This window comes from Aythya ferina, assembly GCF_964211825.1.
Source record: "Aythya ferina genome assembly, chromosome: 3".
In the NCBI taxonomy this organism is placed as follows: Eukaryota; Metazoa; Chordata; class Aves; order Anseriformes; family Anatidae; genus Aythya; species Aythya ferina.
Window position 1 is genome coordinate 69,741,014 of NC_140298.1, and position 16,483 is coordinate 69,757,496.

Consider the following 16,483-nt stretch of genomic DNA (forward strand, 5'->3'; position numbering starts at 1 on the left):
TACTACATCTCCTTCCCTCCTCCAATGCCCATTTAGCAGAAAAAACATCAAACTACATGGGACCCCATAAATGGGGATGAGGACTGGGGTCTTGCTGAAGCATGGAAACCACGTGGTTCCAGCCCTGGCCTTGACAAACAGCTTCCTCCATGGCTCATCTGAGAGCTCCCCATGGATCCAAACGATGTGGAAAACTATTTTCCAACGTGTTGCCACCCTGAAATCATTTGTTGATAAAAGGCAAAACAGAAACAGTGGTGATCCAAGAGTGCTCTTTATGAACACAGATCCCAGCGTAACTGCACAGGTCACATTTACCTAGAGCTGACACTGAGAAGGAATAAGGAGAAAACTACTAACAATAATACTGACTTTATCTCCTCACAACTTAGCAGTGAACCTCTGCTAGTGATTCCCACAGTAAAAGTTTCCAAGGGCATAGCACAGAATGCTTCCTCCTTGAAACGAGGTGTATTACTACTCTGCTTTGCCCTAATTTAGCATGTAATTGATTTAAATGTAAAATGAGATTTTATTTTTCCAGATATTTATTTTATTAAATGTGAAAAAATGCATTATTTCTAGTTTATTGCAACCCTAAATCTCTCACTCTCTCTCTCTCTTTTTTTTTTAATTATAAGGGTATTTGTGTTCCATTATTATCCTTGAGTTTGATGGCAGTATTATTATGGTACCAAGCTCTTCCCTAAAGAGAATGCTCTTTTCTTTCTCTTTTTCAGCTCACTATGCCCTGAAGTTATTTTGTGGAAGTCTCTGTCATGAATTTGAGTGAAACACACACTGTGAGTACATTTTCAGCAAACTGTCATCTGCAAAACGCTTATTTCTGTCTGCAGATGCATGGACAAACAGATGGGGTTGTTTACAACAGCCTTAGGCACGCACACTACTGTCATTCTGCTTTTACAGAATCTGTCCTGTATACATAGCAGGGGCAAAATTAGAAGTAAGAAATTAAGAAAAATACCAAATCTCCTTTCAAAGATTCCAAGCCACGGTGTCACACTGTTGCTTAACTATACTATTTCTATACATCTGTAAGATATACACTCTATAAGATATATATCTTATAGATGTATTGAGTATATTTTCTATCTATAAGATATCTATATATCTATCTTAACTCTACGATCTATACTAGGTAATTTCCCCTTTTTCTGTACTAGGTATATTTAAATTCTGCTTTCGGGCGTTGGTTCTTACACCTTCGTCCATAGAAATTAAAATCCTCTATTCCACTCTGACTCCGTTGCAAAATCTTACATATAAAGTAACTAAACCACTCTCCAAATTTTCTTCCATAAGTATGCTACACCTCATAATGTAATGACTGTAATGTAATGTAACGACTATTCTAATTCTTTAAGAAATTTATATGAGCGCTCTCTATAAGTATTATTACATAATCTTTTTAGCCACAATATTTGTTATGAGCTCAAAGCACATGTCTACAAAGAGCTCTGCATTTTCCTTGGCCTGTTACATCTCATCCATAGCTTGCTGTTTTCATAGGAGTAATTTCACTTAACTTTATAAGCCTTAAACTTAGCTAAGTCTTAGAGAAACAGGCACCTCCAACAAAGTTTCTGTGTTACTCAACTGAGGTACCAGTCTGAGCCTTTAGAGACTATTTTGTGAACCTACCATAACACTTCAGTTCAACACAGGTGTGGTTTTAAGTAAGTCTCCCCACCACTCTTCTCGTGCCTTGGCTCACACAGCAGAGAGGTTTCAGTGCATGCAGACTGGATTCCTTCTGGATGAAACTCAAATAGCAGATACACTGCGTGAGTGCATCAGAAGCGCTTCAATCAGTTCTCAAGACAGGTCTAAAGCTAGCCTTAAGTAAAACTCACAAAAATGGGCACTGAACCCTCAGCACAAGCTGCTTGACTCTACAGATCTGCTCCTGTTATGCCGTGCTGCTTATTATTATAGACTTAGCTTATGGCCTTCCAGGGATTGTAAAGAGACCTCTGGGTAACCAACTGACACAATGCATATGATTTCAGATTGTGAAGTGCAATAAATCCCTCTGGTGTCCAGATATCTTACCTTCACTTGGCTATATATACACTGAGTGACAGATTGTCATAATGGGACCATTTAGTAAAAGTTTACATCATTCTAAATCAGTAACCTGTTGTCCTTGTCATTGCTACCTGCCAATCTTTGTTGATGCCAAATAACTTCATCAGCAAAGATTTTATTCTCTAGATTTCTGGGAAATTTACTGAATGGCATTAGACCTTGCTAGGGAAGACCTCACTCATCTCCCCCTGTGGAGAAATGGTTTGTCGACCATCCACATAAATCATTTTGACACTATCTGTGCAAACTTTTAAATCCAGAGGCCTTTTTTTTTTTTTTTTTTTTTTTTTTTAATCAAGGCAGAAAGTCTTCTAAGAAATTTAATCCTTTGATAGCTTTATAAAGCACCCATACAACCTTCCCCTTCCAAAAGGCAGCAGGCACGTTTGCCATGAAACAATTCCACAGAGGACAACTATATTTGCCTTTTAATTCTTTATTCCTGGAGTCCCAGTGAATCATTACAATGTTAGGAAATAATTAAAACAGAATTATGCAGTTCTACCCTACTACTTACTAAGTGCTGCAGCAACATCCCATGGTCCCAGTCCCCTTTGGTAGCAGGCAGCATACAGATAGAATAAAAAGATCCCTGTCCAAAATCATTTAAACTTCTAATATCAAAAGATGTTAGATCTGTACAGTAATTGCTTCATGGTGTATTACATTAAGAAAATTACTTACATGTAAGTATACGTGTATTTTAAATTACTCTCATCTTTTGCTCCTTGTTCTAGTTGTGCCAGCACTGCAAGCAAAGGGTCTAATCCTGCTTTTACAGAAATCAAAGTGAAGTGTTCCAAGTGTAACTGCACCAATATGTTAAACATAATATACTATGCCACTTCTTGGAAAGGTGGACAGAGTAGGAAATTCTTATATAACACGAATGAAAGTGATTTTTCTGTTCACATCACTAGATATATTCCTGCTCTTGTCCCAAATCACCATGGTTAAGATATTTCATACTTCTATGGCAGACTTCACATATTTGATGCTAGCTCTGAATGAATCAGTGCATTTCCTTCTTTCCTCCCAATGTCTTCTTCATGTCTTAGAGTTCCCACAGCAGGAATCTGTAGCAAAAGCCATCACTATTTTTATATAAGAATGGTGGGAGGAGAGAGGGTTTTATCTATTATTGCTACTTCCCACTGTGGGCTCTGGCATACTGTGGAAATGCTGGGAAGAAGAATGGCTATTCAGCTTTCTTCTATTTCTTCACTGTCTCTTAAACCTTGCCCTATTACACACTTACTGGAGGCATGGCAAGTTGCCCTGCTGGAAGAAATAAAAAACATATGGAAAAGAAAGAGCCTGATGTTAAAACAAATATCAAAGAATACCATAACACAAGAAAAGATTATAGAACACAGTGCCTTGTACCAATAGACAACTAAGAATTAAGCCTGCTTGGTTGCTTGTGGTATCATCTTCCAATCTCTAACAAAACTTAATGCAATGCCTTCAGTGTGCTATGCTTCCCACACAGACCTGCAATCCAGCAGCTAATAAAGGCACTCTCACCCTCAGCCAAGAACAATTTTGTTAAACTCTCATGTAAGTGATTAAAAGAAGACAGAAAGAGTCACATTTATTACCTGAATTGTCTGGTAAACTGAAGGATCAAATCCTTTCACAGTCACCTCGCGGAAAACTCTTGGCTCCAGTTCCTCTTTGGTCAGATCACAGTGATAAATAATACCTATAACAGAGCGCAGCTTTGTCAGCTTAGTGTATGGGCATCATTAAAAGGATGCTGGTTTAGGCACTGAGATGGAGTAATGAAAGCAAAGATAACTCAGCAGGGTGAAAAACAATAGCTCCTGATACGTTCTTTCAGTTGATATACATTAACATATACATATATGCACTTCGTCTAAGAGGGCTGCAAAGGCTTTCCATAAAGACAGAATGAATAATTCTGGCTGCCCATATGAAGTCTGTGTTCAAAGAGGGTTAAACCGAAAAACAAGTTTTAATGAAGTTACATAACCTTTCTTGAAAATGATAAAATTGGAAGAAAGAATTATAAAGTCCACTTTAAATCATCTCCTCCATAGCCAACAGCCTAAGAATAAATACACCAAGAATTTTATTCAAATCTACATTTTTTTTCTCTCTATAATACAGTGTTTTTAAATTACAATTGAAACAGAACCCTAGATAATGGAAAGAGCTGGGCATCCCCTTGAAATTGTGGCAGAGTAGCAGGTTACCTATGTGACTGAACAGAATTTGGGTCTACAACAATTTATGCTACATCCTGATCCTGAAGGCTTGAAGGCAACTTCGTTTGCTTGAGCTGCACCTATGATTTCCAAATGATTGTGCACATGAGAAAATTTCTCTCTCTGAGCAGTACAAAACTGCTAGGCTTCAAGGTATTTTTTCAGATTGCAACAGAGGCAGAATCACAGACACTGTAGCAGTCTAGACACTACACAGATGTGTAACTGGCCAAGAATAATTTTGTGTTTAGAGCAAGCCACCTATTCTGTCAATTAATCCTGGTACCACTTGAACATGTGCCATACAGGGTAAGACCTTTAGGAAAGGGGCTCAGGCTACTGTTGTGTTTGCACCCTAGTTCACATACTACAAAATCCTATGATTCATGCATACAGTGCAGACACATACAATATACCCGCAATGTTAATTGTTCTGGTTTTCTGCTTTAAAACCAGATGGTCTCTGCAGAATTTTAAATGTGCATTAAGGAAAAGAACACTAAAAGTTGAAGGCAACAGGCCTTCTCTATAGAAATTCTCACTGTAATAAAATTAACCAAGGTGGACAAGACTTGATTGAAATAATGCTATATTGCGTATCTTTTAGATAATTACTTCTGTTTTCCTGAAAGTATTACAGAGGTTATGGCTATAAAAATTATATTGAAAAATGAAATAGCGAGGACACATCTAATACAAGTTAATTGCCTCATTAAATCATTTTTATGGACTGTGGAAAATCAAAGATACAGATTGGCAAAGAAACACAGACAAAAAGCAATACTTCTAATAACTGATACAGCCTTTTTCCATAATGGTCAATTAATAGGGGAATAAAAAGGAGGACTGCTCTGAACTGCTAGGAATACTTTTCCTTCATTTTCCTTCACAAAGTGACTAGCAAACTGAACTAATGCGGGGTGACAGATACAAATAGGCATTAAAGCAGCATTTCCCTTATGTATAAGGATCCAGCAAGTGATGTGAAAATGGAAAATACACCAGCTGGTCACAGGCAGGGCAGTTTTACTGCTGCCCGGAGTAGGCAGAATAACTAACAATGGGAATTGTTAGGGACAATGGGAATTGCCAGGGAATAGCAAAGAGATTTTGACACCATAAAAATCATAAGGTTTTGAAAGTCCTTTATTCATTATTTCAAATATTTCACTATTATTATAAGCATTAAGCATCAGTATGTTAGATTTGTTTCTCATTAGAAAAAAACATTAACTTTACGCAAGTGTAAATAATACTGCATTCTAGCAGAAACGTAGGAAGATTTAGGTTAACCAAGGACCAGTCCTATACCTTTCATCTGATTGTTCTACTGATAAAGGTTTTAGGCAATTAAAAAAATATATATCTATATCTCTCCGCACGCTTACCTAAAAATTACCTCCCTGGTCTGCTTTCCTCACCCTTTCATTATTCCCATACATTTTACCTCCATTTTTTCCCTTCCTTTTTCTTCAAGATTCTAGGTCCCTCTGCCACATAAAGCAAAGCTACTCCATGGTGAATTTTCTGTACATGGTAAGCACTTGGGGAAAAGGAGAAAAAAAAATTGCCAAACTGATCAGTGAGAGCAGCCATTGCTGGCTGGCTGGCAAGCCAGGAGCTAAACTGGATCTTGGGGCTCTTCCCCTCCACGTGTTTAGCAGCTGCAGAGACTAGTAAGATGAATGGCACAGACTTTTAAGACCAGCAACTTCTGTCCCACAGAGTGGGATGTGAATAAGTGAACTATCTAAACCATCAAGTTGGGATGAAGTTAGGTGTAAAAGCAAGAGTAAGAGTGTCCTCGAGCTCCTCTCCAACTGATTGCAATGATCTGAATGCTGTTCAAAAGTGTTTATTTTTCTTTTTAAGGAACGGGAAACATCTTATTTCTGGTTGTGCAAACAATGAGATAATAGGAAAGTCACCACACTTCTTTTCTGCTATGTTTGGTACATAAATTAGATAATTTGACACAATCCTTTCTAGCAAAACCACCAAATCTATGAAAACTAGTGTACAGCCATTTTGTAATGCAGCTGTACTCTAACTACTGACACAGAGCAAAACTATACATCAGATGCTGTAAGAACATTTCTGATCATCTTATCATTCATGATTACTAATAACTCTGGATGAGGCTAAAGATTCTCCTCTCCCCATGTGAATCCTGTCCTTTATTAACTATTGACTGTTTGGAGGACAGAGCAAAAAAGAAAAAAAATATTAAAACCCACCAAACAAAACAAAACCCAGAATCAAATACATTTTTCTTATCATATACTGACTTCATGATTGTAACTTGACAATTGCGTAGGAAGCCCTTTTGTTTTTCAGAATCCAGCAATATCAGTTTTAGCTGGAAAAATTGGACTTGAAAACTTTCCTAGTGTTAGCAGACTTTGGCTTTGTCTCCTCCACTCCAGAGAAATGAGTTTTCATAGCTTATAGCTCTGATGTATACCCACTCCAATGGGTGGGCACCCAGGTATTTCGGCAAAAAAAAGGTATTAATCCAATGCTTTGTCATTAATGCTGGTATTAATTTATGAGAACTAGAAAAGTTTCCCCATTCTTCCTCCACGTCAAGTTGAAGAGAAAAAGGAAAAAATAAAGCTGTTTTTCCTCTTGAAATCTTTTACAAAACAGATTCCATAAAAGATCAAGGCATCTTCTTTTTTCCAGAAAACACACTTCTGAGACAACAATCATAACTGTCCTAGTGTCTTAATTAAAAGTGACATGATACACGTTCTCTGATCTTACGTGAAGTATTTCCTACGTCAAATGAATCATCTGATGCATTACCTCCAAACCTGAAAACTGAAATTAATACTCAAAAGTCATTATAAGACACTCACCTTAGTCTTTTATCAAACCACAGAATTTGTACAACAACATTTAGGTTCTTTTAAAAATTACGAAGGCTGGATTTCAAAATAACTTATCAGTAGTATGGAATTATACAAGCAGCAGCAAGTGAGCATTGCTATGAAGCTTTACTATCTTGTTTACCTGACTGTTACTGTTAAGAATGTATATTAGGTTCAAAGTAAGAGATCATTCAGAAAGCCCAAGCAGATTCCAAAATAACACAGCACATGGGGTTTAGTTTTGTATTTCTTGTTAATGCAGTGACATCATTACATGACTGGGAATCCCAGCATTAAATCCCCATGTTTGCTCTGAAGATGGCCCTTTTAAAGTTCAAAGCATTACACTAGGGATACCGGCCTTTTTTCTTCAAATCATTTATATCTGACTGCAGCAACAGAAGGACTTCTCTGCTGGGAATAAACACCACTTGGTAACGTGGCTTTCCTGAACAGTACACAATCAATACTGCTCTTAGAAGATAAAGTATTTCTTCACTGTTATTGTTAAACGCAGTACAAGGAACATTACAAGAAAACTTTATTTTAGTTATCTCTAATGTTAAAGTTTTAATTTCAATTCCAGCATTGTATGGCAACTACTGGATTCTGAATATGGATGGTGCAAGAGATCTAAAGTTGATTCCATCTTGCAACTGACACTACCACATTTCATGCTTTGCTCTGTACTCAGGTCAAACATTACAATCATGCCAAACCTACAGATTTCTATACTCAGTGAGCAGAATGATATCACTCTGGAAAAATGAAATGTAATGCTAGGGGAACGAATACCACTTCGATGAGGGAAACTCTCAATACAGGTCAATGCTAGCTTAATGAAGACGGCCTTCAGGATATATTCCTATTTGCAATGGACTTTAACTCTCCTCCTTCCCTCTCTGTAATTAGAATACATGTATTAACCTCAACAAAACAATACCTATCTAGCTATATTATACTACGCTATTTTGAAGACTTTAAGCTTTTAATTAGTTTTGCTTTGACCTCTTTACATCCTCATTTTTCTCTTTAAATGATAGAAATCACGTGAGAATCTCTGAAAACATGAGCTACGAAATAGTGAGAAATATGCCTGAAAATTGTTTTTAGAAAACATCCTTTCCAGTCGGTTGCTCATTTCCATTACTAAGATGCAACCCAAATTGCCATCCTTAAAGCGAATGGGAGCTTAAACGAGTAGAAGAACAAGTAGAAGAAACAAGGATATAGACAAAATTGGGAAGTTTGTAAGTTTCCTTAGATTCAACTAAAGCTGTTGTCCAATTTAACATATATTTTCTGGAAGAAGAAAGAGGAACCTTTGGTTTGGGACATGAAATAGCTTTAAAAAGGATTCACTGTCTGCACAATTAACTTGCTTTTTCAGCTGAGGAGTGCTTCTGTGGCAGCAGTCACACTAAGCATACACTGCAACACCATTTGTAGACTTCGATTTTACTGTATGAAGCAATGCAAATGCTAGAACTTCATCTCTAGCACAAGTCAGTCTTTTGTAGTTTCTGAATACAGATCTCAAACGTTAGCAGGCACATTGTTATATAGATCATGGACTTCTCCACTGGTACATGCCATGGTTGCCCATAGGGCGAGAGAAAGCAATTTTATCTGCATCTTAGATGTACCTAATACATACTAAACAACAGAAAGCAGATCCCCAGGAAAAGGAACAATACACAAGGGAAAAAAACATCTTACCTGGAGATAAAAAGGAAGTAAACTGATAGAATATTTCACTATCCTTCTTTTGACCACTATATCCCACAATACTGCCAACCTCTAGTGGGAAAGTCTTGAGATGTGCACCAGTAGCTAGATCATGAAGTTGCAGCACATTCTTCACATCATGCAGATAGCACAAAACCAGGAAGTTGGACCTCACGCAGGCAACCCATTCTGCACAGAAAATAAAAAGTCAAAAACAGTCGAAAAGAAAAACAAAGACATAATAAATACAGATAAATTACACAAAAGAAAACAAATCAGGTTAAGAGCTGACTCAAATTCTTTAGCATACCTAAAAAAAAAAAAAAAAGCACCAACCCTTCTGACATTGACCAAATTTAACTCTTAAAGCCTTTAAAGTCACCTGCCTTCTGAACCCAAAAAAATGAATCCAAACGTAAAAGCTGACATCCTTTGGACATGCACTAACCATGTAGATTTACATTTATGCAGACACAGATAAAAAGAATTGTTTAACCCAGAGTTTTCTGCATTTTGAGTTTATACATCAGTATTGTTCTTAAATATCACATATTTTAATGAAAAAAAGACCAAACAAAATGGCCATCAAAAATTGTTTTAATTTTCATGTATTTCCATAGGTATTGCTGGCAGAATTCAAATCAGTATGATTTAGACTTACGCTAAATTAATAGCGGAAGAGAGACATGTTATCCTGTATTGCACAGTAAGTATAGAGCCTAGAGGTTACTATTCATCCTGGTTTTACTGTCAGTATTCAGAAGACTATTCTTGTAATCAAGCTTTACTCAGTATATGAAAAAGGCTGTTCTGAGCCCTGTGAAGTTCTCAAACATGCCATTTTCAAAAAGCAAACAAAATAATGACCCTCCCCCAAAAAAACAAACAAACAAACAACTAAATCAGAACAGCAAACCACCACCTGCTTATTCAAGAAATTCATGTTTTTAAACAGCGTTTTTGAGACTATATAGTTGGAGGGACAGGATAGAGTATAGTGACCTCAGCCTGGCATACAGTCCCAGGACCAAATGACACTGCAGAACTTCCTTTCCTTTATGCCTCTCCTGACAGCCCCAAGCCCCTGCAGAGCTGTGGACCTCAGGTGTGCAGCTGTGCAGGAATGAGAGCTGCTGCTGCACCTAACTTTTCACGTGCTGATTCTTCCCCCAAAAGAATTACAGGGAAAAAAAAAAAAAAACCACAACCATAGAAATGCGAACTTTTTCATGGAATGCCTTTTTTTTTTTTTTTTTTTTTTTTTAATTCTACTTTGGAAAATCTACTTTGGAAAATCAAATACAAATAAGGCTAAAAGTCATGAACAAAAAAGGATGGAAGGAGGGACTTTTTGTTTGTTTGTAGTCATTGCCTTCTTCCAACCACATATATGCTACTTTTGCCCTGACAAGTGTGACCAGAGACCCAAATCATAGACAGGGTAGCAGCATTAGACAACTTCTTATCTACTGGAAGCAAAACCAAAAAAGATGGACTCAAACAAGCAAGAAAAATGATGCAGGACTGACTGGACCACACTGCAGTGTCAAAGTATCACTGCAAGGTGGGGACTTCAAAATACCAACACAGGAAGAAAAGACAAAATAAAATGGAAGCAAGAAAAAATTGACTCATTTTCTGTCTTACACTATATTATTCACATTTAACAGTTCTTTCAAATTTTCTCAAAGCCTTATAGAACCCAGTGATTTGAGTTCACAGAGTTGTACTGACCACAGCCTTATTAAAAGCATCTTGGAGCATTCAGGTTTCAGAACAAAGTTCAAAGACATATCCTGTGCCCTTTCCTTCAAGGATAACAAGCTCTTTCTGAATTGTAGGTCGAAACTCATTACTCTGCAAAGCACAGCATCTTCAACAGTCTCTGCTTTTATATACAGTTCAGGTCTGTCACGATCCCCAAGAGTTCGAAGACCTTCAAATCCTAATAGGTCCAGGGAGTCTGCTTTCCTCTCAGCTCGTTCCTAAAGAACCAGCAAAATTTAACTATTCTGACTTTCTAGCCATAAGAATTTGTGAAAAACAATACTCCCAAAAGACTACCAATGAAATTACTTTTTTTTTTTTTCCTAGGCTTTCAACTCCCTCACGAGCTTGTAGCCTAAATCTGTAATTTTTTGAGCCAAAGCCCCAGAGTACAACACTAATTGAAATTTCAGCCACGAAGCCATGACCTGAAATAATACGATACAGCACAATGTAAGATAGTCTATAAATTTAATTGCTGTGTAATTTTTGCTCTGGAGTGACTTAAACCTCTTAAATGAGACTGGAGACGAGAATAAACTTCATAACTTTGTTATATCCAATTACAGATTTTGAAATATAGAACCATTCCTGGCTGAACACACAAGGAGAATATGCAGTCATTTCAAATATTTATTACGTTGTCGTTGCACAAATCTGCCAACAGTCACATGTATAACTGGTTTATTAATAAAAAGCTGAATTAAAAAAATAACATTCCTACAGTAACATCGTGCAGTAAGAATCTGCTCTTGTGAAATTTTTAGTACTAACAGGAACGTCTGTGACTAAAATGTCCAGTTTTACACTGGAAATCTCCTGATAAAGTTTCACAAAAAGGACTGAGATACTGTCAGATCTGCCTCAAATGTATATAATATGTAGCTCTGATTCAGCAAAAAAAACCTTCGGGCAGTCTTTATTTTAGAATTAAATTGTGATGAACCTTAATTCCTCACTATTACTTAACAAAGCATTGCAGTTTAGTGGATGTTTTCATTAAGCTGAAGTACATGAGGTATTACTTTTTTCTTAAAAACGATTCACATGCTCAGGGGTAAGGCTGCTGGCTTACACGAAGATTTCTGCTATGGAACTTGCCTAGGAAGCAGCAATATTACCTTCATCACTGCCCCTTTCATTTACAAATTAGATGCTTTCAGCACGGTGAAAATAGCAGATGAGAAGACAATGGGAAATGTTTTTCAAATTGTCTATGAGATTTTGGAACACAGCTTCTTTGGCATGCCCGTGTTAGAACTGGTTTGGTGCCTTGCTAACTACCTCCAAAACTTACAGTAAGGAATGCTGAAATGTGTAAATCAAAACATAAAACAACTGAGGCAAACATAAGAGCAGAAGAAAATAAGACACCTTAAGAACCAACATTTATATACATAGCAAGCAAAAACAATGCTAAATTATTAACAAGAGCTATTTCTGACTGCAAGCCGAGTCTGTTACTCCCGTGATCAGCACTGAGAAATGAAAATACCCTTGAGTTTGTTTTGCTAGTTAGCCTTCCCAGTTCTGCTCATGCTCTGAGAAAAGCATCCTGCATGCCTCTGCACTTTCTTGAAGCTTTTAAGATTGTGTGCATGCAGCTTCACATGTCTAGAAGTTAAGGCTGACATCATTGCTGTAGGCTCCCTTTACAGACAATGGGCAGAAATAAGCACCTTTAGGATGCAATTCACCCAACTATATCGCCTACCCTGTTCCTGGACACTGTGAATTGCTTACTGAATTTCTCTGTGGACTCACAAGATTTTTTTTTTTTAATTTCATTTAATTTTTATTTTTACCATCAGAGGCCTCTTCAACACATAGGGTCAGTTTATTTTCAGTTAATACCAATGGACAGAGTAGTTCTCACATGTTTTTTCAAGCTCAGGTACACTTAAATTCATTAGTTGTTCTCCAGCATACTTACAATCCACATCAGGCAAGGGATTTACTTTACTAAGTAACAAACAAGTGGATGGTTGCCTTTTCCAACCTGACCCTTTTGGCTTCAGCATCAGAGATGGATGGACACATTTAGAAACACTGATCAGTGCTAAAAGCAGGTGTAAAGGATTATTGTTGGTACTACCCTAAAAGACGATGATGTCCACGTTGATGACTACTTTATGTTCCACAAAATTCTTCAGTTGCTAAATCTGGGCTAGAGAAGTTGTCAATGCTCTGAGCTCAACCATCTATCTTTAATAGAAGTGGTCTAGGTTCAACTTCTCAGAAATCCATACACTGATACCTTCCAAAAGCTTGTTTACTTTGGCAGCTTTCACAGCAACACTGTGAGAGCCAAAATAGTGCCATGTGTATTAAAAACATATGAAATAGTTTTAGGAAAAAAAATGTTGAATCCTTACAGAAATGTTGAGCCCTTTGTGCCACTAACCTTAATTACTTACACCAGTAATATATACCTTATACCTTTCATTTCTGCAGCAGTAGCTCCAGCATGCTAAGTGTCCCTGTGTACAACTGTGTTTTGACAGATGCAAGTTGAAATGTTGATGATGGAGGATATGCCAGGCTAGAACTATGTAGTCATAAGAAGAAACAGTTGAGTTAGTTTCTGTACAATATGCTTATCCATCCACTTAATAAATAAGAACACATTTGAATGGACTGCCAAAGCTTTAGCTGGAAAATAGACCTGCAAGGCCATTTTTGGTTTCTTTGATCATCACAGACAGCAACCATAAGTTTCAGCGCCCTGCAGATCAACAGGTATGCATGTTGATCTCCCATAAAGTGATCCATAACTGCCACTGAAGCTTATCTACGGGCAGACTTGAAAGTAAATCATTAGCAATTTGCAGAATAAAGCATGAATCATTCTGAAACCTGTGAGTAAAAGCTCATGAGCCCTCACAGAATATGCCTTTTCTCTAAGACACCGTCCTCTGCTCACCATGTTTAAGTTAAGGACAAGGCTCCAACCAACTTTAACACAACAAGGATTTTATAATCCACCTTCTCTCAGTATGAGACAAACAAGAAGGAGCAGGAAGACACAGCTCTTCTGAAGCTCTTTCGAAAGCTTCTTCAAGTAACTGGCAGACTTCAGTCATCTGTGACTGATTGAGGTTTTTCCATGCTAAACTGAGTTAATCAGAGCCACAAAGAGGAGCAGAATAAAACTCTCAGTGGGACACGCATCTGGACTTCATCCTCTCCCCATGTCCCATAGTGACTGAGGGACTGTATCTAGCCTGGCCAGATCTTAGAGGGTAGTTTTAGTTGCTAGGAAACATGGGAGCTAACCCATTTTTTAATTAAAAAAAATAAAACACACACAAAAAACACATTTCACAGTAGAATCTTATCAACCTGGTCCTTTGCACTGCAGCAGATTTCTTCCTCTCTGCCATACCTCTGTGCTAGCTGTCCCCACAGTGTACTTCCTCAAGGCCCTAAGACGGAAGTTCATATACGTGCTCCTCAGAATACCCATGCAAACCTTCATTTGCTTTAGTTTGAACACAAAAATCCCCAGTGTGGAATATGGGCATTTTAGGAGACTACACAGGGTAATGGAATGCACAAGTCTCCCAACAGAGATAAACACAAGGGACTGATCACACCTATACACATCTTTGTCATTCAGGATTAGTTAGCAATTTTGTGACTACTTGGTTCAGACTTTCTCTCCTGATTTTGCTACAGCACCAAACGACAGTCATCTGTCATACATTTCATCATACATTTGATGATTCTGGGTGCTTACCATCTTCCAGTAAAACCTGTATGCAGAAGAATCAAATATAGTCTGAAAGACTGCCTGTTGTGCACAATGCCGTGCTTTGGATTTGTGATGACAACAGGGGTGATAACGTGGGGATGTTCCAGCTGGTGCAGAGCAGTGCTCGCACAGAGCTGAGGCCTCTCCTGCTCCTGGTGCTGCCCGGCCAGCGAGGAGGCTGGGGGTGCCCCAGGAGCTGGGAGGGGACATGGCCAGGACAGCTGGCCCAGGCTGCCCAAAGGGATGTCCCACACCGTGTGGTGCTGTGCTCAGCGACAGCAGCTGGGAGAAAGGAGGAGGCAGGGGGGATGTTGGGCTGATGGTGTTTGTCTTCCCAAGGAGCTGTGCCGCAGGGTGAGCCCTGTCCTCCTGGAGATGGCTGAGCCCCTGCCTGCTGGTGGGAAGCAGCAAATGGATTCCTTGTTCTGCTGCATTTGTGTGTGGCTTTTGCTTTGGCTAGTGAGCTGTCTTGGTTTCAGCCCATGAGGTCTGGCACTCTTACCTCTCCAGTTATTTCCCCCATCCCACCCTGGGGTAGTGAGTGAGCGGCTGCGTGGGGCCGAGCAGCCTGCTGGAGTTAAACCACAATAGAAGAAAGCATCTTGCATGGACCATGTTTTAGGTATGCAGATATCTGCAAGGTACAGGAGTACTGCTAGCTCTGCCCATGCTTGTTAAATGGCTGAGATTCCAGGAAATGAATGAGGTCACTTACCTGATCTATGACACATTCCAGAATACTTAGTATTTCTTAGCACTTCCTACTCAGGAGATCTACTGTATTTTTTAATTGTCACAGCTACATATATATATGGATATAATTGGATAAAGCTGTGCGTTACTACTACTTTCAAGATGCCCTGCTCCACAGGTACTGGGAACTTTTGAGGAACTGGGAACTTTCTCAAAAAAAAACAAAAAACAAAAAACAAACAACTTTCTAAAGAACACAGGTTTGTCCAATACCTGAGGACCTGGGTCCAAGTGCCCATAATGATCATGATGCAGTCACAGCTTGATAGCTGCCTTTTAACTAATCGAGCACACCCAGTTGCAGCTCTGTGGTCATTTAAATCACTAACTCAACATTAGACATGAACCTCACCTATGGGTCAGTTTTAGACTCCTTGAAAATTAAAACACTTTATAAACAAACTCCAAAGGTGGGGGGAAAATGAGCCAAGACGTCCTCAGGCTCTTCTTTAAATTTCATTTTAAAATAGATATCATTTATTTCTTCCCCTCAACTCTCAGAGTAGAGATCTAAATTTACCTCAACTATGTGTGAAGTCCCTGCTGAGAGTTGTAAAATGATCAGCCTCATTGTAGGAAAATGTTTCCCCCTCCCTGTATTTCCCAAATTACCTCATTTCTAAACAGTCCTAAAAACAAAACTGTCAAAGTCAATATAAAAATATATATATATTTAGAAGAGTATGTTGATGAAACCAAACAACATTCACATGGTTTCGCAAGCAAGTATATTTATTTATTGGTTAAATCACATTAGCTATAGCATGTTCCCTAAGAATGCATTTTAACACTTTGTGGAATTTATTTTCACCATTAATGGAAACTAGAAGAATTTTATCACTCGTAGTTTCTAATTTATTAATCATAAATAGAATTTATTTCTGTATGTGCATGGTGCTGCTTTTCTGAAACTGAATCCGTTAACACACAGAAACGAAGATCATGCTAGAATAGGAGGCTTTGAGCAGAGTAACTATATATTCCAGTAAAAGTACGAAGATACATTTGTGACCTAGAGGATCACTGACTACAACGTTTAGAATGAAATTCTAATACAGCTAAGGACATTTGGGTAAACAATCGTCCCCACATATGGAAAACTGGACAAGAAGCATTTACCCTTTGAATCACTGCTGTCCTAGCTTTTGCAGAAGGATCTTCATTACAGTCATCTCTGGATCACACAAAATCAAATTCCCTTGACTGCAAGGCTTTCAAGACAATGAATTATTAACTGCCTTCTGCTATAATTATGTCTTTCCAAA

General features: G+C 38.1%; 1 protein-coding gene across 1 annotated transcript in view; it reads right to left on the reverse strand.

The window, feature by feature from the left end:
* PREP (prolyl endopeptidase) overlaps window positions 1–16,483 on the reverse strand; it is a 101,813-nt gene that overhangs the window by 33,523 nt on the left and 51,807 nt on the right. Inside the window, exons 9-10 of the mRNA XM_084514212.1 lie at window positions 8,936–9,133; window positions 3,714–3,817 (exon numbers count right to left, since the gene is read on the reverse strand). Of these exons, the coding sequence (XP_084370338.1) occupies window positions 3,714–3,817; window positions 8,936–9,133 (302 nt within the window). The remainder of the gene's footprint in view (window positions 1–3,713; window positions 3,818–8,935; window positions 9,134–16,483) is intronic.